The 26,737-nt window shown below is 33.6% G+C and overlaps 1 protein-coding gene across 1 annotated transcript in view; it reads right to left on the bottom strand.

The window, feature by feature from the left end:
* tbc1d9 (TBC1 domain family, member 9 (with GRAM domain)) overlaps positions 1-26,737 on the bottom strand; it is a 60,716-nt gene that overhangs the window by 19,239 nt on the left and 14,740 nt on the right. The window contains exons 8-11 of the mRNA XM_042484931.2: positions 26,566-26,730; positions 25,967-26,117; positions 22,018-22,232; positions 21,801-21,918 (exon numbers count right to left, since the gene is read on the bottom strand). Coding sequence (XP_042340865.1) covers positions 21,801-21,918; positions 22,018-22,232; positions 25,967-26,117; positions 26,566-26,730 — 649 coding nt within the window. The remainder of the gene's footprint in view (positions 1-21,800; positions 21,919-22,017; positions 22,233-25,966; positions 26,118-26,565; positions 26,731-26,737) is intronic.

Below are 26,737 nucleotides of genomic sequence, written 5' to 3'. Positions count from 1 at the left end.
TTTGGCCTTTTTTGTTCTTTATTCCCACTTTGTACATTATTATACAGTTATATAAGTTATTCTAAGTGATTTTCAGCCATTTTTAGGAGGGGTCAGAATTTGACTTTTTTCGCCATACTATACTATTGCCTTTCTTGGCCATTTTTTGGACATGCTAATTTATGAGGTTCTAGGCCCTTTTTGTTCTTTATTCGCACTTTGTACATTATTATACAGCTATATAAGTTATTCTAAGTGATTTTCAGCCATTTTTAGGAGGGGTCACAATTTGACTTTTTCGCCATACTATACTATTGCCTTTCTTGGCCATTTTTTGGACATGCTAATTTATGAGATTTTTGGCCTTTTTTGTTCCTTTATTCCCACTTTGTACACTATTATGCATCTCTATAAGTTATTCTAAGTGATTTTCAGCCACTTTTAGGAGGGGTCAAAATTTGACTTTTTCGCCATACTATACTATTGCCTTTCTTGGCCATTTTTTGGAGATGCTAATTTATGAGTTTTTGGCCTTTTTTGTTTTTTATTCCCACTTTGTACATTATTATGCATCTCTATAAGTTATTCTATGTGATTTTCAGCCATTTTTAGGAGGGGTCAAAGTTTCACTTTTTTCGCCATACTATACTATTGCCTTTCTTGGCCATTTTTTGGACATGCTAATTTATGAGGTTTTTGGCTATTTTTGTTCTTTATTCCCACTTTGTACACTATTATGCATCTGTATAAGTTATTCTAAGTGATTTTCGGCCACTTTTAGGAGGGGTCAAAATTTGACTTTTTCGCCATACTATACTATTGCCTTTCTTGGCCATTTTTTGAAGATGCTAATTTATGAGGTTTTTGGCCTTTTTTGTTCTTTATTCCCACTTTGTACATTATTATACAGTTATATAAGTTATTCTAAGTGATTTTCAGCCATTTTTAGGAGGGGTCAAAATTTGACTTTTTTCGCCATACTATACTATTGCCTTTCTTGGCCATTTTTTGGACATGCTAATTTATGAGGTTTTTGGCTATTTTTGTTCTTTATTCCCACTTTGTACACTATTATGCATCTCTATAAGTTATTCTATGTGATTTTCAGCCATTTTTAGGAGGGGACAAAGTTTCACTTTTTTCGCCATACTATACTATTGCCTTTCTTGGCCTTTTTTTGGACATGCTAATTTATGAGGTTTTTGGCCTTTTTTGTTCTTTATTCCCACTTTGTACATTATTATGCATCTCTATAAGTTATTCTATGTGATTTTCAGCCATTTTTAAGAGGGGTCAAAGTTTCACTTTTTTCGCCATACTATACTATTGCCTTTCTTGGCCATTTTTTGGACATGCTAATTTATTAGGTTTTTGGCCTTTTTTGTTCTTTATTCCCACTTTGTACACGATTATTCATCTATATAAGTTATTCTATGTGATTTTCAGCCATTTTTAGGAGGGGACAAAATTTGACTTTTTTCGCCATACTATACTATTGCCTTTCTTGGCCATTTTTTGGACATGCTAATTTATGAGGTTTTTGGCTATTTTTGTTCTTTATTCCCACTTTGTACATTATTATACAGCTATATAAGTTATTCTAAGTGATTTTCAGCCATTTTTAGGAGGGGTCAAAATTTGACTTTTTCGCCATACTATACTATTGCCTTTCTTGGCCATTTTTTGGACATGCTAATTTATGAGGTTCTAGGTCTTTTTTGTTCTTTATTCCCACTTTGTACATTATTATACAGCTATATAAGTTATTCTAAGTGATTTTCAGCCATTTTTAGGAGGGGTCAAAATTTGACTTTTTTCGCCATACTATACTATTGCCTTTCTTGGCCATTTTTTGGACATGCTAATTTATGAGGTTTTTGGCTATTTTTGTTCTTTATTCCCACTTTGTACACTATTATGCATCTGTATAAGTTATTCTAAGTGATTTTCGGCCACTTTTAGGAGGGGTCAAAATTTGACTTTTTCGCCATACTATACTATTGCCTTTCTTGGCCATTTTTTGAAGATGCTAATTTATGAGGTTCTAGCCCTTTTTTGTTCTTTATTCCCACTTTGTACATTATTATACAGCTATATAAGTTATTCTAAGTGATTTTCAGCCATTTTTAGGAGGGGTCAAAATTTGACTTTTTCGCCATACTATACTATTGCCTTTCTTGGCCATTTTTTGGACATGCTAATTTATGAGGTTCTAGGTCTTTTTTGTTCTTTGTTCCCACTTTGTACATTATTATACAGTTATATAAGTTATTCTAAGTGATTTTCAGCCATTTTTAGGAGGGGTCAAAATTTGACTTTTTTCGCCATACTATACTATTGCCTTTCTTGGCCATTTTTTGGACATGCTAATTTATGAGGTTTTTGGCTATTTTTGTTCTTTATTCCCACTTTGTACACTATTATGCATCTGTATAAGTTATTCTAAGTGATTTTCGGCCACTTTTAGGAGGGGTCAAAATTTGACTTTTTCGCCATACTATACTATTGCCTTTCTTGGCCATTTTTTGAAGATGCTAATTTATGAGGTTTTTGGCCTTTTTTGTTCTTTATTCCCACTTTGTACATTATCATACAGTTATATAAGTTATTCTAAGTGATTTTCAGCCATTTTTAGGAGGGGTCAGAATTTGACTTTTTTCGCCATACTATACTATTGCCTTTCTTGGCCATTTTTTGGACATGCTAATTTATGAGGTTTTTGGCCTTTTTTGTTCTTTATTCCCACTTTGTACACTATTATTCATCTATATAAGTTATTCTATGTGATTTTCAGCCATTTTTAGGAGGGGACAAAATTTGACTTTTTTCGCCATACTATACTATTGCCTTTCTTGGCCATTTTTTGGACATGCTAATTTATGAGGTTTTGGCTATTTTTGTTCTTTATTCCACTTTGTACACTATTATGCATCTGTATAAGTTATTCTAAGTGATTTTCGGCCACTTTTAGGAGGGGTCAAAATTTGACTTTTTCGCCATACTATACTATTGCCTTTCTTGGCCATTTTTTGAAGATGCTAATTTATGAGATTTTTGGCCTTTTTTGTTCTTTATTCCCACTTTGTACATTATTATACAGTTATATAAGTTATTCTAAGTGATTTTCAGCCATTTTTAGGAGGGGTCAGAATTTGACTTTTTTCGCCATACTATACTATTGCCTTTCTTGGCCATTTTTTGGACATGCTAATTTATGAGGTTTTTGGCCTTTTTTGTTCTTTATTCCCACTTTGTACACTATTATTCATCTATATAAGTTATTCTATGTGATTTTCAGCCATTTTTAGGAGGGGACAAAATTTGACTTTTTTCGCCATACTATACTATTGCCTTTCTTGGCCATTTTTTGGACATGCTAATTTATGAGGTTTTTGGCTATTTTTGTTCTTTAATCCCACTTTGTACATTATTATTCATCTATTTAAGTTATTCTATGTGATTTTCAGCCATTTTTAGGAGGGGACAAAATTTGACTTTTTTCGCCATACTATACTATTGCCTTGTCACCCATTTTTTGAACGTGCTAATTTATGAGGTTTTTGGCTATTTTTGTTCTTTATTCCCACTTTGTACACTATTATGCATCTGTATAAGTTATTCTAAGTGATTTTTAGCCATTTTTAGGAGGGGTCAAAATTTGACTTTTTCGCCATACTATGCTATTGCCTTTCTTGGGCATTTTTTGGACATGCTAATTTATGAGGTTTTTGGCCTTTTTGTTCTTTATTCCCACTTTGTACATTATTATGCATCTATATAAGTTATTCTAAGTGATTTTCAGCCATTTTAGGAGGGGTCAAAATTTGACTTTTTCGCCATACTATGCTATTGCCTTTCTTGGCCATTTTTTGGACATGCTAATTTATGAAGTTTTTGGCCTTTTTTGTTCTTTATTCGCACTTTGTACATTATTATACAGCTATATAAGTTATTCTATGTGGTTTTCAGCCATTTTTAGGAGGGGTCAAAATTTGACTTTTTTCGCCATACTATACTATTGCCTTTCTTGGCCATTTTTTGGACATGCTAATTTATGAGGTTTTTGGCTATTTTTGTTCTTTATTTCCACTTTGTACATTATTATACAGCTATATAAGTTATTCTTAGTGATTTTCAGCCATTTTTAGGAGGGGTCAAAATTTGACTTTTTTCGCCATACTATACTATTGCCTTTCTTGGCCATTTTTTGGACATGCTAATTTATGAGGTTTTTGGCCTTTTTTGTTCTTTATTCCCACTTTGTACACTATTATTCATCTCTATAAGTTATTGTAAGTGATTTTCAGCCATTTTTAGGAGGGGACAAAATTGGACTTTTTCGCCATACTATACAATTGCCTTTCTTGGCCATTTTTTGGACATGCTAATTTATGAGGTTTTTGGCCTTTTTCTGTTCTTTATTCCCACTTCGTACAATAATATGCATCTCTATAAGTTATTTTAAGTGATTTTCAGCCATTTTTAGGAGGGGTCAAAATTTGACTTTTTTGCCATACTATACTATTGCCTTTCTGCCATTTTTTGGACATGCTCAATCATGAGGTTTTTGGGCCTTTTTAGACCTTTGTTACACGTGATGCTGCTGTTTGTGCTTGTTTTGTGTACGATGCTTGTGGCAGTCTAATTTTTCAGGCAGCGTGACTGATGACTTCATCGGAGGTTCGCCACGTCATCAGGGATTCCTTCCTTCCGTACACTGGGGTGTTCCACTGCCTGTGGCTCGTTTCTCCTGCTCCTGCACGCATTCCTGCCAACCAATCTGGTGGTGCCAGTGGCCCTGTCTTCCTCTCTTCCAGTGAGAACTTGTTCCAATCATTTGTTTTTGTGGTCTATTTATGTCCGCCGACCTTTGTCAGGGGGCGGCTGTGCTTACCCATAAGCAGCTCGCCTTAGTATTGTGCTAGCGTGACTGATGTTAACTCGTGATTGTTAACTCTGTACTTCATGTTAACTCGTGTAAGAGGGACCTGGGCTCTAGATTAGCTTTTGTTGTATTTCATATTTAACACATGTTGTCATCACACCAAACCTCAGGTAGATTTTTTGTCTAACTCACTAAGGGGTGGTTGTGCTATTTGTGTTTTGGGGACAGTCAAAGTTGCAGTGAGCTGTGGGGTCGGTTTGGTAGGCATGAGGTATTTTATTTGGTTTACTGATTTGCTGCCACCCGCCACCCTCTCCCTTTGTTCCTTTGTTTGTGTGTGTGCTGCTCTCTTGATGCTTGGCCAGTTCATCTATTTATACCTGTGTTGAACGATAAACAGCTTTCCTGCCAATTAAACACCACAGTGCTGTGTTGCTTCCCTTTGTCCAAAGTCTTAACATCTGTGGGTTGAAACAGCCATTATTGCCACGTTGTATATTATGACACGTCTCAAGGAGCTATAATAAGTGCTTTTCAGGCATTTTTAGGAGGGGTAAAATTGGACTGTTTTCGCCATACTATACGATTGCTATTTTGACCATTTTTTCTAAGTGGTTTTCAGCCACTTTTAGCAGAGATCAAGGTTTGACTTTTTTCACCTATTGCCTTTTTAGCCATTTTTTGGACATGCTAAATTATGAGGTTTGAAAACATAATATAGCATGTTGAAAAAATGACACGATAGGCTATAGTATGGCAAAAATGTCAAAAAATGACATGTCATAAAAGCAGCTAAAAACACTTCAAAACAGCATAATATAGCGTGCTGAGAAAAACCATGGCGATTAAGTGTGCCAAAATTGCCAAATGCACAATAATATAGCATATTGAAAAAATGACCAAAAAAGCAAGGCTATAGTAAGGCAAAAATGTCCAAAAATGACATGTCATAAAAACAGCTGAATACACCTCAAAACAGTATAAAATAGCGTGCTGACAAACACCATAGCAATAAAATGTGCCAAAACAACCAAAAACATCATAATATAGCATGTTGAAAAAATGATCAAAAAAGCAAGGCTATAGTATGGCAAAAATGTCCAAAAATGACATGTCATAAAAACAGCTGAAAACCGTTCAAAACAGCATAAAATAGCGTGCTGAGAAACACCATAGCAATAAAATGTGCAAAAACAACCAAAAACATCATAATAATACATGTTGAAAAAATGACCAAAAAAGCAAGGCTATAGTATGGCAAAAATGTCTAAAAATGACATGTCATAAAAACAGCTTAAAATGTTTTGAAACAGCATAAAATAGCGTGCTGACAAACACCATAGCAATAAAATCTGCAAAAACTGACTGAAAACATCACAATATAGCATGTTGAAAAAATGACCAAAAAGGCAAGGCTATAGTATGGCAAAAATGTCAAAAAATGACATTCTCCAAAAATAGCTTTAAACACCTCAAAACAGTATAAAAGAGTGTGCTGAGAAACACCATAGCAATATATTGTGCAAAAACGACCAAAAACATCATAATATAGCATGTTGAAAAAAATGACCAAAAAGCAAGGCTATAGTAAGGCAAAATGTCAAAAAATGACATGTCATAAAAATAGCTTAAACACCTAAAACAGTATAACATAGTGTGCTGAGAAACACCATAGCAATAAAATGTGCAAAACAACCAAAAACATCATAATATAGCATGTTGAAAAATGACCAAAAAAGCAAGGCTATAGTATGGCAAAAATGTCAAAAATGACATGTCACAAAAGAGCTGAAAACCCTTCAAAACAGCATAAAATAGCATGCTGAGAAACACCATAGCAATAAAATCTGCAAAAACTGACTGAAAACATCACAATATAGCATGTTGAAAAAATGACCAAAAAGGCAAGGCTATAGTATGGCAAAAATGTCAAAAAATGACATTCTCCAAAAACAGCTTTAAACACCTCAAAACAGCATAAAATAGCGTGCTGACAAACACCATAGCAATAAAACGTGCAAAAACTGACTGAAAACATCACAATATAGCATGTTGAAAAAATGACCAAAAAGGCAAGGCTATAGTATGGCAAAAATGTCAAAAAATGACATGTCATAAAAACAGCTTAAAATGTTTTAAAACAGCATAACATAGCGTGCTGAGAAACACCATAGCAATAAAATGTGCAAAAACAACCAAAAACATCATAATAATACATGTCGAAAAAATGACCAAAAAAGCAAGGCTATAGTAAGGCAAAAATGTCAAAAAATGACATTCTCAAAAAATAGCTTTAAACACCTAAAAACAGTATAAAAGAGTGTGCTGAGAAACACCATAGCAATAAAATGTGCAAAACTGACTGAAAACATCATAATATAGCATGTTGAAAAATGACCAAAAGGCAAGGCTATAGTATGGCAAAAATGTCAAAAAATGACATTCTCCAAAAATAGCTTTAAACACCTCAAAACAGCATAAAATAGCGTGCTGACAAACACCATAGCAATAAAATCTGCAAAAACAACCAAAAACATCATAATATAGCATGTTGAAAAAATGACGAAAAAAGCAAGGCTATAGTATGGCAAAAATGTCAAAAAATGACATGTCACAAAAAGAGCTGAAAACCCTTCAAAACAGCATAAAATAGCATGCTGAGAAACACCATAGTAATAAAATCTGCAAAAACAACCAAAAACATCATAATATAGCATGTTGAAAAAATGACCAAAAAAGCAAGGCTATAGTATGGCAAAAATGTCCAAAAATGACATGTCATAAAAACAGCTTAAAATGTTTTAAAACAGCATAACATAGCGTGCTGAGAAACACCATAGCGATAAAATGTGCAAAAACGACCAAAAACATCATAATATAGCATGTTGAAAAAATGACCAAGAAAGCAAGGCTATAGTATGGCAAAAATGTTCAAAAATGACATGCTCCAAAAATAGCTTTAAACACCTCAAAACAGCATAAAATAGCGTGCTGAGAAACACCATAGCAATAAAATCTGCAAAAACTGACTGAAAACATCACAATATAGCATGTTGAAAAAATGACCAAAAAGGCAAGGCTATAGTATGGCAAAAATGTCAAAAAATGACATTCTCCAAAAATAGCTTTAAACACCTCAAAACAGCATAAAATAGCGTGCTGAGAAACACCATAGCAATAAAATCTGCAAAAACAACCAAAAACATCATAATATAGCATGTTGAAAAAATGACGAAAAAAGCAAGGCTATAGTATGGCAAAAATGTCAAAAAATGACATGTCACAAAAAGAGCTGAAAACCCTTCAAAACAGCATAAAATAGCATGCTGAGAAACACCATAGTAATAAAATCTGCAAAAACAACCAAAAACATCATAATATAGCATGTTGAAAAAATGACCAAAAAAGCAAGGCTATAGTATGGCAAAAATGTCAAAAAATGACATGTCATAAAAACAGCTTAAAATGTTTTAAAACAGCATAACATAGCGTGCTGAGAAACACCATAGCGATAAAATGTGCAAAAACGACCAAAAACATCATAATATAGCATGTTGAAAAAAATGACCAAAAAAGCAAGGCTATAGTATGGCAAAAATGTCAAAAAATGACATGCTCCAAAAATAGCTTTAAACACCTCAAAGCAGCATAAAATAGCGTGCTGAGAAACACCATAGCAATAAAATCTGCAAAAACTGACTGAAAACATAACAATATAGCATGTTGAAAAAATGACCAAACAGGCAAGGCTATAGTATGGCAAAAATGTCAAAAAATGACATTCTCCAAAAATAGCTTTAAACACCTCAAAACAGTATAAAAGAGTGTGCTGAGAAACACCATAGCAATATATTGTGCAAAAACGACCAAAAACATCATAATATAGCATGTTGAAAAAAATGACCAAAAAAGCAAGGCTATAGTATGGCAAAAATGTCAAAAAATGACATGTCATAAAAACAGCTTAAAATGTTTTAAAACAGCATAACATAGCGTGCTGAGAAACACCATAGCAATAAAATGTGCAGAAACAACCAAAAACATCATAATATAGCATGTTGAAAAAATGACCAAAAAAGCAAGGCTATAGTATGGCAAAAATGTCAAAAAATGACATGTCACAAAAAGAGCTGAAAACCCTTCAAAACAGCATAAAATAGCATGCTGAGAAACACCATAGCAATAAAATCTGCAAAAACTGACTGAAAACATCACAATATAGCATGTTGAAAAAATGACCAAAAAGGCAAGGCTATAGTATGGCAAAAATGTCAAAAAATGACATTCTCCAAAAATAGCTTTAAACACCTCAAAACAGCATAACATAGCGTGCTGAGAAACACCATAGCGATAAAATGTGCAAAAACGACCAAAAACATCATAATATAGCATGTTGAAAAAAATGACCAAAAAAGCAAGGCTATAGTATGGCAAAAATGTCAAAAAATGACATGCTCCAAAAATAGCTTTAAACACCTCAAAACAGCATAAAATAGCGTGCTGAGAAACACCATAGCAATAAAATCTGCAAAAACTGACTGAAAACATCACAATATAGCATGTTGAAAAAATGACCAAAAAGGCAAGGCTATAGTATGGCAAAAATGTCAAAAAATGACATTCTCCAAAAATAGCTTTAAACACCTCAAAACAGCATAAAATAGCGTGCTGAGAAACACCATAGCAATAAAATCTGCAAAAACAACCAAAAACATCATAATATAGCATGTTGAAAAAAATGACGAAAAAAGCAAGGCTATAGTAAGGCAAAAATGTCAAAAAATGACATGTCACAAAAAGAGCTGAAAACCCTTCAAAACAGCATAAAATAGCATGCTGAGAAACACCATAGTAATAAAATCTGCAAAAACAACCAAAAACATCATAATATAGCATGTTGAAAAAATGACCAAAAAAGCAAGGCTATAGTATGGCAAAAATGTCAAAAAATGACATGTCATAAAAACAGCTTAAAATGTTTTAAAACAGCATAACATAGCGTGCTGAGAAACACCATAGCAATAAAATGTGCAAAAACGACCAAAAACATCATAATATAGCATGTTGAAAAAATGACCAAAAAAGCAAGGCTATAGTATGGCAAAAATGTCAAAAAATGACATGCTCCAAAAATAGCTTTAAACACCTCAAAGCAGCATAAAATAGCGTGCTGAGAAACACCATAGCAATAAAATCTGCAAAAACTGACTGAAAACATAACAATATAGCATGTTGAAAAAATGACCAAACATGCAAGGCTATAGTAAGGCAAAAATGTCAAAAAATGACATTCTCCAAAAATAGCTTTAAACACCTAAAAACAGCATAAAATAACGTGCTGAGAAACACCATAGCAATAAAATGTGCCAAAACGACCGAAAACATCATAATATAGCATGTTGAAAAAAATGACGAAAAAAGCAAGGCTATAGTAAGGCAAAAATGTCAAAAAATGACATGTCACAAAAAGAGCTGAAAACCCTTCAAAACAGCATAAAATAGCGTGCTGACAAACACCATAGCAATAAAATCTGCAAAAACAACCAAAAACATCATAATATAGCATGTTGAAAAAATGACCAAAAAGGCAAGGCTATAGTATGGCAAAAATGTCAAAAAATGACATTCTCCAAAAATAGCTTTAAACACCTAAAAACAGTATAAAAGAGTGTGCTGAGAAACACCATAGCAATAAAATGTGCAAAAACGACCAAAAACATCATAATATAGCATGTTGAAAAAATGACCAAAAAAGCAAGGCTATAGTATGGCAAAAATGTCAAAAAATGACATGTCATAAAAACAGCTTAAAATGTTTTAAAACAGCATAACATAGCGTGCTGAGAAACACTATAGCGATAAAATGTGCAAAAACGACCAAAAACATCATAATATAGCATGTTGAAAAAATGACCAAAAAGGCAAGGCTATAGTATGGCAAAAATGTCAAAAAATGACATTCTCCAAAAATAGCTTTAAACACCTAAAAACAGTATAAAAGAGTGTGCTGAGAAACACCATAGCAATAAAATGTGCAAAACAACCAAAAACATCATAATATAGCATGTTGAAAAAATGATCAAAAAGCAAGGCTATAGTAAGGCAAAATGTCAAAAATGACATGTCACAAAAAGAGCTGAAAACCCTTCAAAACAGCATAAAATAACACCATAGCAATAAATGTGCCAAAGCGACCGAAAACATCATAATATAGCAGAAAAATGACCAAAACAAGGCTATAGTATGGCAAAATGTCCAAAATGACATCATAAAACAGCTGAAACACCTCAAACAGCATAAAATAGCATGCTGAGAAACACCATAGCAATAAAATCTGCAAAACGACCAAAAACATCATAATATAGCATGTTGAAAAATGACCAAAAAAGCAAGGCTATAGTAAGGCAAAAATGTCCAAAAATGACATGTCATAAAAAGAGCTGAAAACCGTTCAAAACAGTATAAAAGAGTGTGCTGAGAAACACCATAGCAATAAAATGTGCCAAAACGACCGAAAACATCATAATATACCATGTTGAAAAAATGACCAAAAAGCAAAGGCTATAGTAAGGCAAAATGTCAAAAATGACATTCTCCAAAAATAGCTTTAAACACCTAAAAACAGTATAAAAGAGTGTGCTGAGAAACACCATAGCAATAAAATGTGCAAAAACAACCAAAAACATCATAATAATACATGTCGAAAAAATGACCAAAAAAGCAAGGCTATAGTAAGGCAAAAATGTCAAAAAATGACATTCTCCAAAAATAGCTTTAAACACCTAAAAACAGTATAAAAGAGTGTGCTGAGAAACACCATAGCAATAAAATGTGCAAAAACGACCAAAAACATCATAATATAGCATGTTGAAAAAATGATCAAAAAAGCAAGGCTATAGTAAGGCAAAAATGTCAAAAAATGACATTCATAAAAAAATAGCTAAACACCTAAAACAGCATAAAATAGCTGAGAAACACCATAGCAATAAAATGTGCAAAACGACCAAAACATCATAATATAGCATGCTGAAAAAATGACCAAAAAGCAAGGCTATAGTAAGGCAAAAATGTCAAAATGACATTCTAAAATAGCTTTAAACACCTAAAAACAGTATAAAAGAGTGTGCTGAGAAACACCATAGCAAAAAATGTGCAAAACGACCAAAACATCACAATATAGCATGTTGAAAAATGACCAAAAAGCAAGGCTATAGTATGGCAAAAATGTCAAAAAATGACATTCTCCAAAAATAGCTTTAAACACCTAAAAACAGTATAAAAGAGTGTGCTGAGAAACACCATAGCAATAAAATGTGCAAAAACGACCAAAAACATCATAATATAGCATGTTGAAAAAATGATCAAAAAAGCAAGGCTATAGTATGGCAAAAATGTCCAAAAATGACATGTCATAAAAACAGCTGAATACACCTCAAAACAGCATAAAATAGCATGCTGAGAAACACCATAGCAATAAAATCTGCAAAAACAACCAAAAATATCATAATATAGCATGTTGAAAAAATGACCAAAAAAGCAAGGCTATAGCAAGGCAAAAATGTCCAAAAATGACATTCTCCAAAAATAGCTTTAAACACCTAAAAACAGTATAAAAGAGTGTGCTGAGAAACACCATAGCAAAAAATGTGCAAAACAACCAAAACATCATAATATAGCATGTTGAAAAATGATCAAAAAGCAAGGCTATAGTATGGCAAAAATGTCAAAATGACATGTCAAAAACAGCTTGAAACACCTAAAAACAGTATAAAAGAGTGTGCTGAGAAACACCATAGCAATAAAATGTGCAAAAACGACCAAAAACATCATAATATAGCATGTTGAAAAAATGATCAAAAAAGCAAGGCTATAGTATGGCAAAAATGTCCAAAAATGACATGTCATAAAAACAGCTGAATACACCTCAAAACAGTATAAAATAGCGTGCTGGCAAACACCATAGCAATAAAATGTGCAAAAACAACCAAAAACATCATAATAATACATGTCGAAAAAATGACCAAAAAAGCAAGGCTATAGTAAGGCAAAAATGTCAAAAAATGACATTCTCCAAAAATAGCTTTAAACACCTAAAAACAGTATAAAAGAGTGTGCTGAGAAACACCATAGCAATAAAATGTGCAAAAACGACCGAAAACATCACAATATAGCATGTTGAAAAAATGACCAAAAAAGCAAGGCTATAGTATGGCAAAAATGTCAAAAAATGACATGTCATAAAAACAGCTTAAAATGTTTTAAAACAGCATAACATAGCGTGCTGAGAAACACCATAGCAATAAAATGTGCAGAAACAACCAAAAACATCATAATATAGCATGTTGAAAAAATGACCAAAAAAGCAAGGCTATAGTATGGCAAAAATGTCAAAAAATGACATGTCACAAAAAGAGCTGAAAACCCTTCAAAACAGCATAAAATAGCATGCTGAGAAACACCATAGCAATAAAATCTGCAAAAACAACCAAAAACATCATAATATAGCATGTTGAAAAAATGACCAAAAAAGCAAGGCTATAGTAAGGCAAAAATGTCAAAAAATGACATTCTCCAAAAATAGCTTTAAACACCTAAAAACAGTATAAAAGAGTGTGCTGAGAAACACCATAGCAATAAAATGTGCAAAAACGACCAAAAACATCATAATATAGCATGTTGAAAAAATGATCAAAAAAGCAAGGCTATAGTAAGGCAAAAATGTCAAAAAATGACATGTCACAAAAAGAGCTGAAAACCCTTCAAAACAGCATAAAATAGCGTGCTGACAAACACCATAGCAATAAAACGTGCAAAAACTGACCAAAAACATCATAATATAGCATGTTGAAAAAAATGACGAAAAAAGCAAGGCTATAGTATGGCAAAAATGTCAAAAAATGACATGCTCCAAAAATAGCTTTAAACACCTCAAAACAGCATAAAATAGCGTGCTGACAAACACCATAGCAATAAAATCTGCAAAAACAACCAAAAACATCATAATATAGCATGTTGAAAAAATTACCAAAAAGGCAAGGCTATAGTATGGCAAAAATGTCAAAAAATGACATTCTCCAAAAATAGCTTTAAACACCTCAAAACAGTATAAAAGAGTGTGCTGAGAAACACCATAGCAATATATTGTGCAAAAACGACCAAAAACATCATAATATAGCATGTTGAAAAAATGACCAAAAAAGCAAGGCTATAGTAAGGCAAAAATGTCAAAAAATGACATGTCATAAAAAGAGCTGAAAACCGTTCAAAACAGCATAAAATAGCGCGCTGAGAAACACCATAGCAATAAAATCTGCAAAAACAACCAAAAACATCAATATATAGCATGTTGAAAAAAATGATGAAAAAAGCAAGGCTATAGTAAGGCAAAAATGTCAAAAAATGACATGCTCCAAAAATAGCTTTAAACAACTCAAAACAGCATAAAATAGCGTGCTGACAAACACCATAGCAATAAAATCTGCAAAAACAACCAAAAACATCATAATATAGCATGTTGAAAAAATGACCAAAAAGGCAAGGCTATAGTATGGCAAAAATGTCAAAAAATGACATGTCATAAAAACAGCTTAAAATGTTTTAAAACAGCATAACATAGCGTGCTGAGAAACACCATAGCAATAAAATGTGCAGAAACAACCAAAAACATCATAATATAGCATGTTGAAAAAATGACCAAAAAAGCAAGGCTATAGTATGGCAAAAATGTCAAAAAATGACATGTCACAAAAAGAGCTGAAAACCCTTCAAAACAGCATAAAATAGCATGCTGAGAAACACCATAGCTATAAAATCTGCAAAAACTGACTGAAAACATCACAATATAGCATGTTGAAAAAATGACCAAAAAAGCAAGGCTATAGTATGGCAAAATGTCAAAAATGACATGTCATAAAACAGCTGAAAACCCTTCAAAACAGCATAAAATAGCATGCTGAGAAACACCATAGCAATAAAATCTGCAAAAACAACCAAAAACATCATAATATAGCATGTTGAAAAAAATGACGAAAAAAGCAAGGCTATAGTAAGGCAAAAATGTCAAAAAATGACATGCTCCAAAAATAGCTTTAAACAACTCAAAACAGCATAAAATAGCGTGCTGACAAACACCATAGCAATAAAACGTGCAAAAACTGACCAAAAACATCATAATATAGCATGTTGAAAAAAATGACCAAAAAAGCAAGGCTATAGTATGGCAAAAATGTCAAAAAATGACATGCTCCAAAAATAGCTTTAAACACCTCAAAACAGCATAAAATAGCATGCTGAGAAACACCATAGCTATAAAATCTGCAAAAACTGACTGAAAACATCACAATATAGCATGTTGAAAAAATGACCAAAAAAGCAAGGCTATAGTATGGCAAAAATGTCAAAAAATGACATGTCACAAAAAGAGCTGAAAACCCTTCAAAACAGCATAAAATAGCGTGCTGAGAAACACCATAGCAATAAAATCTGCAAAAACAACCAAAAACATCATAATACAGCATGTTGAAAAAATTACCAAAAAGGCAAGGCTATAGTATGGCAAAAATGTCAAAAAATGACATTCTCCAAAAATAGCTTTAAACACCTCAAAACAGTATAAAAGAGTGTGCTGAGAAACACCATAGCAATATATTGTGCAAAAACGACCAAAAACATCATAATATAGCATGTTGAAAAAAAATGACCAAAAAAGCAAGGCTATAGTATGGCAAAAATGTCAAAAAATGACATGTCATAAAAACAGCTTAAAATGTTTTAAAACAGCATAACATAGCGTGCTGACAAACACCATAGCAATAAAATCTGCAAAAACTGACTGAAAACATCACAATATAGCATGTTGAAAAAAAATGACCAAAAAAGTAAGGCAAAAATGTCAAAAAATGACATGTCACAAAAAGAGCTGAAAACCCTTCAAAACAGCATAAAATAGCGTGCTGAGAAACACCATAGCAATAAAATCTGCAAAAACAACCAAAAACATCATAATATAGCATGTTGAAAAAAATGACGAAAAAAGCAAGGCTATAGTAAGGCAAAAATGTCAAAAAATGACATGCTCCAAAAATAGCTTTAAACACCTCAAAACAGCATAAAATAGCGTGCTGACAAACACCATAGCAATAAAACGTGCAAAAACTGACCAAAAACATCATAATATAGCATGTTGAAAAAAATGACCAAAAAAGCAAGGCTATAGTATGGCAAAAATGTCCAAAAATAACATGTCATAAAAACAGCTTAAAATGTTTTAAAACAGCATAACATAGCGTGCTGAGAAACACCATAGCAATAAAATGTGCAAAAACAACCAAAAACATCATAATATAGCATGTTGAAAAAATGACCAAAAAAGCAAGGCTATAGTATGGCAAAAATGTCCAAAAATAACATGTCATAAAAACAGCTGAATATACCTCAAAACAGCATAAAATAGCGTGCTGACAAACACCATAGCAATAAAATCTGCAAAAACTGACTGAAAACATCACAATATAGCATGTTGAAAAAATGACCAAAAAGGCAAGGCTATAGTATGGCAAAAATGTCAAAAAATGACATTCTCCAAAAATAGCTTTAAACACCTAAAAACAGTATAAAAGAGTGTGCTGAGAAACACCATAGCAATAAAATGTGCAAAAACGACCAAAAACATCATAATAATACATGTCAAAAAAATGAGCGAAAAAGCAAGGCTATAGTATGGCAAAAATGTCAAAAAATGACATGTCATAAAAACAGCTTAAAATGTTTTAAAACAGCATAACATAGCGTGCTGAGAAACACCATAGCGATAAAATGTGCAAAAACAACCAAAAACATCATAATATAGCATGTTGAAAAAAATGACCAAAAAAAGCAAGGCTATAGTATGGCAAAAATGTTAAAAAATGACTGGTCCCAAAAATAGGTGAAAACCCTTCAAAACAGCATAAAATAGCGTGCTCAGAAACACCATAGCAATAACATCTGCAAAAACAACCAAAAACATCATAATATAGCATGTTGAAAAAATGACCAAAAAAGCAAGGCTATAGTATGGCAAAAGTGTCAAAAAATGACATGTCATAAAAAGAGCTGAAAACCCTTCAAAACAGCATAAAATAGCATGCTGAGAAACACCATAGCAATAAAATCTGCAAAAACAACCAAAAACATCATAATATAGCATGTTGAAAAAATGACCAAAAAAGCAAGGCTATAGTATGGCAAAAATGTCAAAAAATGACATTCTCCAAAAATAGCTTTAAACACCTAAAAACAGTATAAAAGAGTGTGCTGAGAAACACCATAGCAATAAAATGTGCAAAAACAACCAAAAACATCATAATATAGCATGTTGAAAAAATTACCAAAAAGGCAAGGCTATAGTATGGCAAAAATGTCAAAAAATGACATTCTCCAAAAATAGCTTTAAACACCTCAAAACAGTATAAAAGAGTGTGCTGAGAAACACCATAGCAATATATTGTGCAAAACGACCAAAAACATCATAATATAGCATGTTGAAAAAATGACCAAAAAGCAAGGCTATAGTATGGCAAAATGTCAAAAATGACATGTCATAAAAACAGCTTAAAATTTTTTAAAACAGCATAACATAGCGTGCTGAGAAACACCATAGCAATAAAACATGCAAAAACGACCAAAAACATCATAATATAGCATGTTGAAAAAATGACCAAAAAAGCAAGGCTATAGTAAGGCAAAAATGTCCAAAAATGACATGTCATAAAAACAGCTGAAAACCGTTCAAAACAGCATAAAATAGCGTGCTGAGAAACACCATAGCAATAAAATGTGCCAAAACGACCGAAAACATCATAATATAGCATGCTGAAAAAATGACCAAAAAAGCAAGGCTATAGTATGGCAAAAATGTCAAAAAATGACATTCTCCAAAATAGCTTTAAACACCTAAAAACAGTATAAAAGAGTGTGCTGAGAAACACCATAGCAATAAAATGTGCAAAAACGACCAAAAACATCATAATATAGCATGTTGAAAAAATGATCAAAAAAGCAAGGCTATAGTAAGGCAAAAATGTCAAAAAATGACATTCTCCAAAAATAGCTTTAAACACCTAAAAACAGTATAAAAACGTGTGCTGAGAAACACCATAGCAATAAAATGTGCCAAAACAACCAAAAACATCATAATATAGCATGTTGAAAAAATGACGAAAAAAGCAAGGCTATAGTATGGCAAAAATGTCCAAAAATGACATGTCATAAAAACAGCTTAAAACGTATTAAAACAGCATAACATAGCGTGCTGAGAAACACCATAGCGATAAAATGTGCAAAAACGACCAAAAACATCATAATATAGCATGTTGAAAAAATGACCAAGAAAGCAAGGCTATAGTATGGCAAAAATGTCAAAAAATGGCATGTCATAAAAACAGCTGAATATACCTCAAAACAGCATAAAATAGCGTGCTGAGAAACACCATAGCAATAAAATGTGCCAAAACGACCGAAAACATCATAATATAGCATGCTGAAAAAATGACCAAAAAAGCAAGGCTATAGTAAGGCAAAAATGTCAAAAAATGACATTCTCCAAAAATAGCTTTAAACACCTAAAAACAGTATGAAAGAGTGTGCTGAGAAACACCATGGCAATAAAATGTGCAAAAACGACCAAAAACATCATAATAATACATGTCGAAAAAATGACCAAAAAAGCAAGGCTATAGTATGGCAAAAATGTCAAAAAATGACATGTCATAAAAACAGCTTAAAATGTATTAAAACAGCATAACATAGCGTGCTGAGAAACACCATGGCAATTAAATGTGCCTAAATTGCCAAATGCACAATAATATAGCATGTTGAAAAAATGACCAAAAAAGCAAGGCTATAGTATGGCAAAAATGTCAAAAAATGACATGTCATAAAAACAGCTGAATACACCTCAAAACAGCGTAAAATAGCGTGCTGAGAAACACCATAGCAATAAAATGTGCAAAAACGACCAAAAACATCATAATATAGCATGTTGAAAAAATGACCAAAAAAGCAAGGCTATAGTATGGCAAAAATGTCAAAAAATTACATGTCATAAAAGTAGCTAAAAACACTTCAAAACAGCATAAAATAGCGTGCTGACAAACACCATAGCAAAAAAATGTGCAAAAACGACCAAAAACCTCATAATAATACATGTCGAAAAAATGACCAAAAAAGCAAGGCTATAGTATGGCAAAAATGTCCAAAAATGACATGTCATAAAAACAGCTTAAAACGTATTAAAACAGCATAGCATAGCGTGCTGAGAAACACCATAGCGATAAAATGTGCAAAAACGACCAAAAACATCATAATATAGCACGTTGAAAAAATGACCAAAAAAGCAAGGCTATAGTATGGCAAAAATGTCCAAAAATGACATGTCATAAAAGTAGCTAAAAACACTTCAAAACAGCATAAAATAGCGTGCTGACAAACACCATAGCAATAAAATGTGCCAAAACAACCAAAAGCATCACAATATAGCATGTTGAAAAAATGACCAAAAAAGCAAGGCTATAGTAAGGCAAAAATGTCAAAAAACGACATTCTCCAAAAATAGCTTGAAACACCTAAAAACAGTATAAAAGAGTGTGCTGAGAAACACCATAGCAATAAAATGTGCAAAAACAACCAAAAACATCATAATAATACATGTCGAAAAAATGACCAAAAAAGCAAGGCTATAGTAAGGCAAAAATGTCAAAAAATGACATTCTCCAAAAATAGCTTGAAACACCTCAAAACAGCATAAAATAGCGTGCTGAGAAACACCATTGCAATAAAATCTGCAAAAATTGCCAAATGCACAATAATATAGCATGTTGAAAAAATGACCAAAAAAGCAAGGCTATAGTAAGGCAAAAATGTCAAAAAATGGCATGTCATGAAAAGAGCTGAATATACCTCAAAACAGCATAAAATAGCGTGTAGGACAAAAACCATAGCAATAAAATGTGCCAAAACAACCAAAAACATCAAAATATAGCATGTTGAAAAAATGACCAAAAAAGCAAGGCTATAGTATGGCAAAAATGTCAAAAAATGGCATGTCATAAAAACAGCTGAATATACCTCAAAACAGCATAAAATAGCGTGCTGAGAAACACCATAGCAATAAATTGTGCAAAAACAACCAAAAACATCATAATATAGCATGTTGAAAAAATGACCAAAAAAGCAAGGCTATAGTAAGGCAAAAAATGTCCAAAAATGACATGTCATAAAAACAGCTGAATACACCTCAAAACAGTATAAAATAGCGTGCTGAGAAACACCATAGCAATAAAATCTGCAAAAATGGCCAGAAACACAACAATATAGCATGTAGGAAAAATAATGAAAAAAGCAAGGCTATAGTATGGCAAAAATGTCAAAAAATGACATTCTCCAAAAATAGCTTTAAACACCTAAAAACAGTATAAAAGAGTGTGCTGAGAAACACCATAGCAATAAAATGTGCAAAAACGACCAAAAACATCATAATATAGCATGTTGAAAAAATGATCAAAAAAGCAAGGCTATAGTATGGCAAAAATGTCAAAAAATGACATGTCATAAAAACAGCTTAAAATGTTTTAAAACACCCTAACATAGCGTGCTGAGAAACACTATAGCGATAAAATCTGCAAAAATGGCCCAAAACACCATACTGCGCATCTCTATAAGTTATTCTAAGTAGGTTTCAGCCATTTTTAGGAGGGGTCAGAATTTGACTTTTTTCGCCATACTACACTATTGCTATTTTTAGCCATGTTTTGGACACTTTAAATTATAAGGTTTTTGACCTTTTTTGGCAGTTATTTCCACTTTGAATGGTATGACATGTAACAACAAGTTATTCTAAGTGGTTTTCAGCCATTTTTAGGGGGGGTCCAAATTTGACGTTTTTCGCCATACTATACTATTGCCTTTATGGCCATTTTTTGGACATGCTAAATGATGTGTTTTTCTGGAATTTTTTGGCCTTAATTGCCACTTTGTATAGTACTGCGCATCTCTGAAAGTTATTCTAAGTGGGTTTCAGCCATTTTTAGGAGGGGTCCAAATTTGACTTTTTTCGCCATACTATACTATTGCCATTTTGGGCAATTTTGACATGCTAAATTTTGTGTTTTTTTTGGCATATTTTGGCCTTTATTGCCACTTTGTTTGGTATTGTACATCGCTGCAAGTTGTTCTTAGTAGGTTTCAACCATTTTTAGGAGGGGTCCGAGTTTCACTTTTTTCGCCATACTATACTATTGCCTTTTTGGCCATTTTTTGGACATGCTAAATTATGAGGTTTTTGGCCGTGTTTGACCTTTGTCAACCCCTCTCTCTCTCTCCCCCTTTCACACTAGAGCTTTCCTATCCTATAAAAATTATAATTATAAAAGTCATAGTATACTTTGTCATACATGTATATTATAGTGTGTCGTTAAAAGTAGCATAAAAAGGTCATAATATAGTATATGTTCAATGGTTTGCCCTGAAAAAGTATCTAATTGAAGTTGACTGTATAATAGCTTTTGTGAAGAGAAAAAACAAAAAAACAAAAAATATACAGTACAATTTCCTAAATCACATGAAAATTTCATATTAAAGTATGTCATCCAAAGAGGAGAGTACACTATGTTGTCCTAAAAATCTTGGCATAGTATGATTTTTTTTAAAAAGACATATTGTAGCATGTCAAAAAAATAAGTGGCTTAAATATGTTTTGTTGCCGCCCCCCTTTACACAGCTGTGAATTGCTTAACTTCCATGTCAGACTGCAGTCTGCTTCTCTAACGGAGCGTGCCGACAGACATCCACCATATGTAACACAGCGTCTATGGACAAGTCCCTCATACAACCCCCCTTTAAAAAGGTCCTAATTATCCCTTTAACTAAACAGAAAGTTGGCACAGATGCACATACTGACCTACAACCCTGGTGTTGTAGTAGTCAGGCAGCATCCTCTCACAGAGCGCCACGAGCAGCCAAAAAGCCTCCTCTTCCTTGGCGTAGAGCAGCAACACAGATGTCACAATATTCATAGCCTTTGGTGTTGAGGGAGAGAATAGTAAAAATGCAAGTTCTGTCAAGGACGGCAAGATTTCTGTCAGCTCATGTCAAAATCAAAACAAGACTATGTGTACCTGACAGTATCCAATGTTGGGGTTTCTGAAAGCGTAGGCTGTGAGGACCCTGCGGAGGGCAGCGATGCCCATCTCATTCTGAAAGGCTGGGTGCTCAGGGAGGGAGCGGTGCAGGTCCCTCTCTATCTCCTCTGTTGCCAAGTTGTATTTCCCCATCGACTTCTCCACCAAGTCTTCGTAGTATCCAGGGTGCGTGGCCATTTCATTAATTGCACCTGTGACAAACAGAAGAGATTAAAGCTCCTCTGTCAGATCTCCTCTAAGATAACTACAAGAGCTAAAAGTCTTTGTGATGGTGTCGATTATATGCAAAGTTCTCAATAAATGTTTAAATCCTATAAGATAAGACTGACTTCACTGATCTTAGGAAGGGGCAATTTAAGTGTCACAGCACCTGAAGTGCACAAAGATAAGTAACTTAAAAGAATAGGTAATAAAGTACATTATGGACCCTTCCCTAACTACTCATTTACTAACCGTGAAACTGAGAAAAATGGCTTTTAAGTGTTTTTTGATAGGGCTCCATGATATGCAAACAAAATCATATAGTGATTATATTGATGGATAATGCAATTATGTTACGAGTTGTGATTTAATGGGAATGGCAATTTTTGCATTTCATTTTCACTGAGGAAAATGATCATGATGATGTGACTGTTCGTGGGATCTGTATAAAAAGCGTGCTCCTCAGCGTCTGGAATATGATTAGTAGGCAGGAGCATCTTTGTAGCACAACATGGCTACTTTCACAATATTATTTTGTGACACATTTACCGTTTTTTTTTGTTGCAATGTGGATATTGCAGATGGATATATCCCGATTTAGATAATATTTTGATTAGTTGTGCAGCCTTTTAGGGAGACAGCTGGTGATGCACTTATTGAATATGTGTTCATATGATAGCTTAAATTTTTAAAAAGGTACTTATTGCATACTGCGTTTGTGCTACCTTGAACAGCTATATAGGCAATGCAAATGCAAAGTGCATGAACTATAATTTTAATGTTTTATCTCGCTCAGTATGAATAAAAGTGTTTAATGTCTAACTAGATTAAATTTGATTTCTTCCCTCCATAGATGTCTGTTGTAAGACGGCGCCACTCATAGTTGTCACGGCTTTATGGTGTTTTTGCCCATTCTGCACAAAACTGTGCAGCTTGTTCTGACACAGATATATCGTGCATTTTGTTATGTTCTTTTATTTTTGTGAGATGTTTATTGTAGTTTTTTCTGTTCTATATTTAAGTTCTTGAGTTATGCAGTATTCCTCTTAATGTGTATAAGTTTGTATGCACCAAAAAATCAAAATCAAATTCCTTGCAAGTGGAAACCTACTTTAAAAATTTAGATTTCTGATTAAGTTTTGAATGTAATTAGAGTGCAAATTTGCAGCAACCCTCAAGTATTACTTTGTTCTTTAATTCACTTCAGATTTGACCTGAATTAAAATTACTTGCTATGGTCATTGTCACGTTATTATTGTGTAGCTGACATCACTCTCATTCTTACATTCACAATTAGCTGTAATGCGATTACTGTGATTTTCTTTGGCTCTATAGCATTTCAGATCTCCATGAACCCAAGGCAGCACACAGTAACTACATTTACTGCGTTTTCTTTCTTTGGGTCTTAGTTGGATTTTGTATTTACTGCAACTTTGACACCTACAAAAGTAGGAGCTCTCTGCTTTTACAGTTTGGTAAACCACATTACCCATTAAGGTAAACACCAAACCTTTCAGTCATGTTGCATCATTTCATTATGTATTCCAGTTACTTATCAATGTGCACATCACACTTTTACACTCTGTCAGCAGCCTGATGGCTACAAGGAGAATTAGTTAACCCAATTAGCTCCCTCAAAAGTTGCTTTACAGTCCTTATTGTCACATTAAGGTTGTCTCGATTTGGCATATTTGTATTAAAGTATCTTCTGATTTCAATAAAAAAAAAATTACTGAAGCCATAATTTTTAAATAGTAAAATGCTGTAAAATAATTTTTAATATGGCGAAATGTTAGTAAACAAGCACTGTAACACTAATGGTACTGAAATTAAAGACTTGTTTGCTGGTTAATGTACTTTTCTTTAGTTATGTGATTAACTTGGCAATAAAACCTGGAGGATACATTTTCACATTAGTCCATGATCATGGTTTTCCTCTGCACTGTTATCTGCATTGTAAACATGCTTTCTAAGGCTCACAAAACCAGTTTTTACACCCTCTGTTCTAAAACAAGACACCAATTAGGTCATCACCTTAATGTTTAAAATAAACACGGCCAGTAATTCTGTTGTAGGAGATTAGCAGAGTGAAAATTCATTTCAAAAGTGCAGGCAAAGGTTACAAAGATGAAAACAGTACAGCTGTGACGACAGCCTCCTGAGCCATAAGTGGGTCACTGGGGAGAGAGGGAGGAGCTATTTGTAACCTGCTCTGCTCAGGTGAGGATGAGTATTAGCTGCTGCATGACTGTGCCTGTTCACAGGAAAATCTGGAGCTGGTGCATACCTGACTATGCAGCATGTTTTTAAAGAATGACAGTCACAAGATACAGTTCCCCTGAGAGATTACAGGTAATAGAAAGTTTCCACGCAGTAATGTTTGGTGGATAGGTTTAAAATGTTGTGTTCAAGCACTCATGGAAAATAATATAAACAAATGTATGCTTTTGTACGAGCTGTGTTACACAAATTCAAGTGAGATAATGTTTCCTGCTTCAAGTAAATCTCCACACCACATTTACTCCAGATATAAAAAATAACTTCTATCATATCAGCAGGACTGTCACTGAATTCTCTGTTCATGACCAGGTACACATTTTTACACCATAAAAAATACTGATTTAAGTCACAAACTCATCAGTTTCAGGGTAAGGGCAATGAGTCTTTCTTTGGGTCATTTTCTGATACAGAAAGAATAATGACCTAAATATTAGTTTTTATAGCTGCCTTGTTGACCCCATACACAAGTGGCTTGTTTGTTTAAAAACTGGGCTCAGTATTTGGGTTTGATCGGTGACCAAATTGTTTTTTAATATTTATGAGTGCTGGTTAAATTTAGCCTAGTATTGAGTTTATATTGGATTAATACTAGATTAAACCAGTGCCTGGTATCATGATTAATCCAGTAATTTTAATATATAGCCCTATTTGTTTTCTAAAGTAACTTTGTGAATATACACTAAATGCTGTATATCATAATATACTTGAAGTTCAGTATAGAAAGGTATCACTGCAAATATACTGCTGTATGTTTGGTTGCATCTTTGGGGTACTGTTTATTTCTCCCAGAAAATAAGATTTTTTTGGGATCCTCGACCTGGGGTTATTGTCCTCCCAAAGGAGTCCCTAAAACTACCTAAGTGTTTCCCACACAATCAAAGTTATTTCTGTAATACAACATTTTTTTCTCATTTTTTTTGCTTTTTCTTGTGAAATATACTAAACTGTAAATCCTTCAAAAGAAAGAATCTGAGGTCACTTTTCAGTTGAGTGGCTGACAAGTGAAAAAGCATTCATCATTTAAACAAATGTTTTGCTTATTTTCAGATTTTGCCTAAGGCACTATCGAGGCTAGAGCCAGCATTACATGTTAAAACAATTTCAGTCTTGAATAATCTGAATGGTTTTCAACACTGTGTCACAAAGAAAGTAAGGTATTAACTATAGGCTGCAACACAGAAATAAGAATTTGCTGTAGACGTAAACTTGTGTCTCACATTGGCTATTAAATTTTCATCTTGTTCTCACATTTTTAATTTGTCAACAGGGTGTCTATGGATAGATTCAACTTGCATAAAGTATGCATCATGTGATGTTATGATTAAGTGTGAGCACGTAGTATGCAGGGTGTGGTGTCATCAGGTGTATGACTGAATTATTCACAGTCCTGTGTGTGTGTGTGTTGTGTTTACAATATTTCAGGCCTCGCTGAACATTCACTCACCAGAGAAAAGCAGCCAGAGGTCTCCTCTCATACTCTCAGGAATCCCCTTGAGGACCAGCTCCTTCGTTTTCTCGGTGCGGTACATACACACTCCCTGTCCGTACTCTGCAAAGTGGTTTTTCCATGCCTGCTCCTTTAGGAACTCCTTCGCCTTGAAGAGGTAAAACAATGAGATGCAGTAGCTCAAGTACAAATACTGTGACCCATTTTCTGTCAGAATTAGACTGATTTCTTGCACAACTAACATAGCAATAATATATTGTAATATTCTTTAATTCAAGGTCATAGTACCATTGCACTGACATTAAGAGCAGTTCTGGCCTTATTTGTAAAGTCTTGCAGGAAGAATAATCCTGCCATTATGCTGCTAGCAGCAATCCTTCATGCAGCTTAATATCCGTGCAGTGTAATGAGGTGAAAATGGCAATTATGAAAAGGCAAGAAAAAAATGTACAGTTTAAATACATTAGTCAGGACTACAAAGAGCTTTACCAGAAGCAGAACAAGTTATTATTAAACAAGGTGTTACTACATGCTGTGCCATGCTTGACAAGATGAAATGCCCATAATTGTACTGGACAAAAGTGCATTTCACCCACCAGCTTGGGATTAAACTCCTCAGGTGAGCGGCGGCGGTACATAGTCATCAGGGCTTGTGTGGCTGTGGGCACGCTGCTGTCGTTCAGGTTGAATGTACGCTCGCTCTCTGAGCCCAAACTGTGCTGCGGGCTGCTAGAGAGCAGGGATCCATGCTGGGAGTAAACCTGGAGG

Source organism: Plectropomus leopardus, chromosome 3 (genome assembly GCF_026936395.1).
Source record: "Plectropomus leopardus strain MGB_pleo_1.0 chromosome 3, ASM2693639v1, whole genome shotgun sequence".
Classification (NCBI taxonomy): domain Eukaryota; kingdom Metazoa; phylum Chordata; class Actinopteri; order Perciformes; family Serranidae; genus Plectropomus; species Plectropomus leopardus.
The sequence above is the reverse complement of the archived record's forward strand: the minus strand, read 5'-3'. Positions and strand labels throughout refer to the sequence as shown.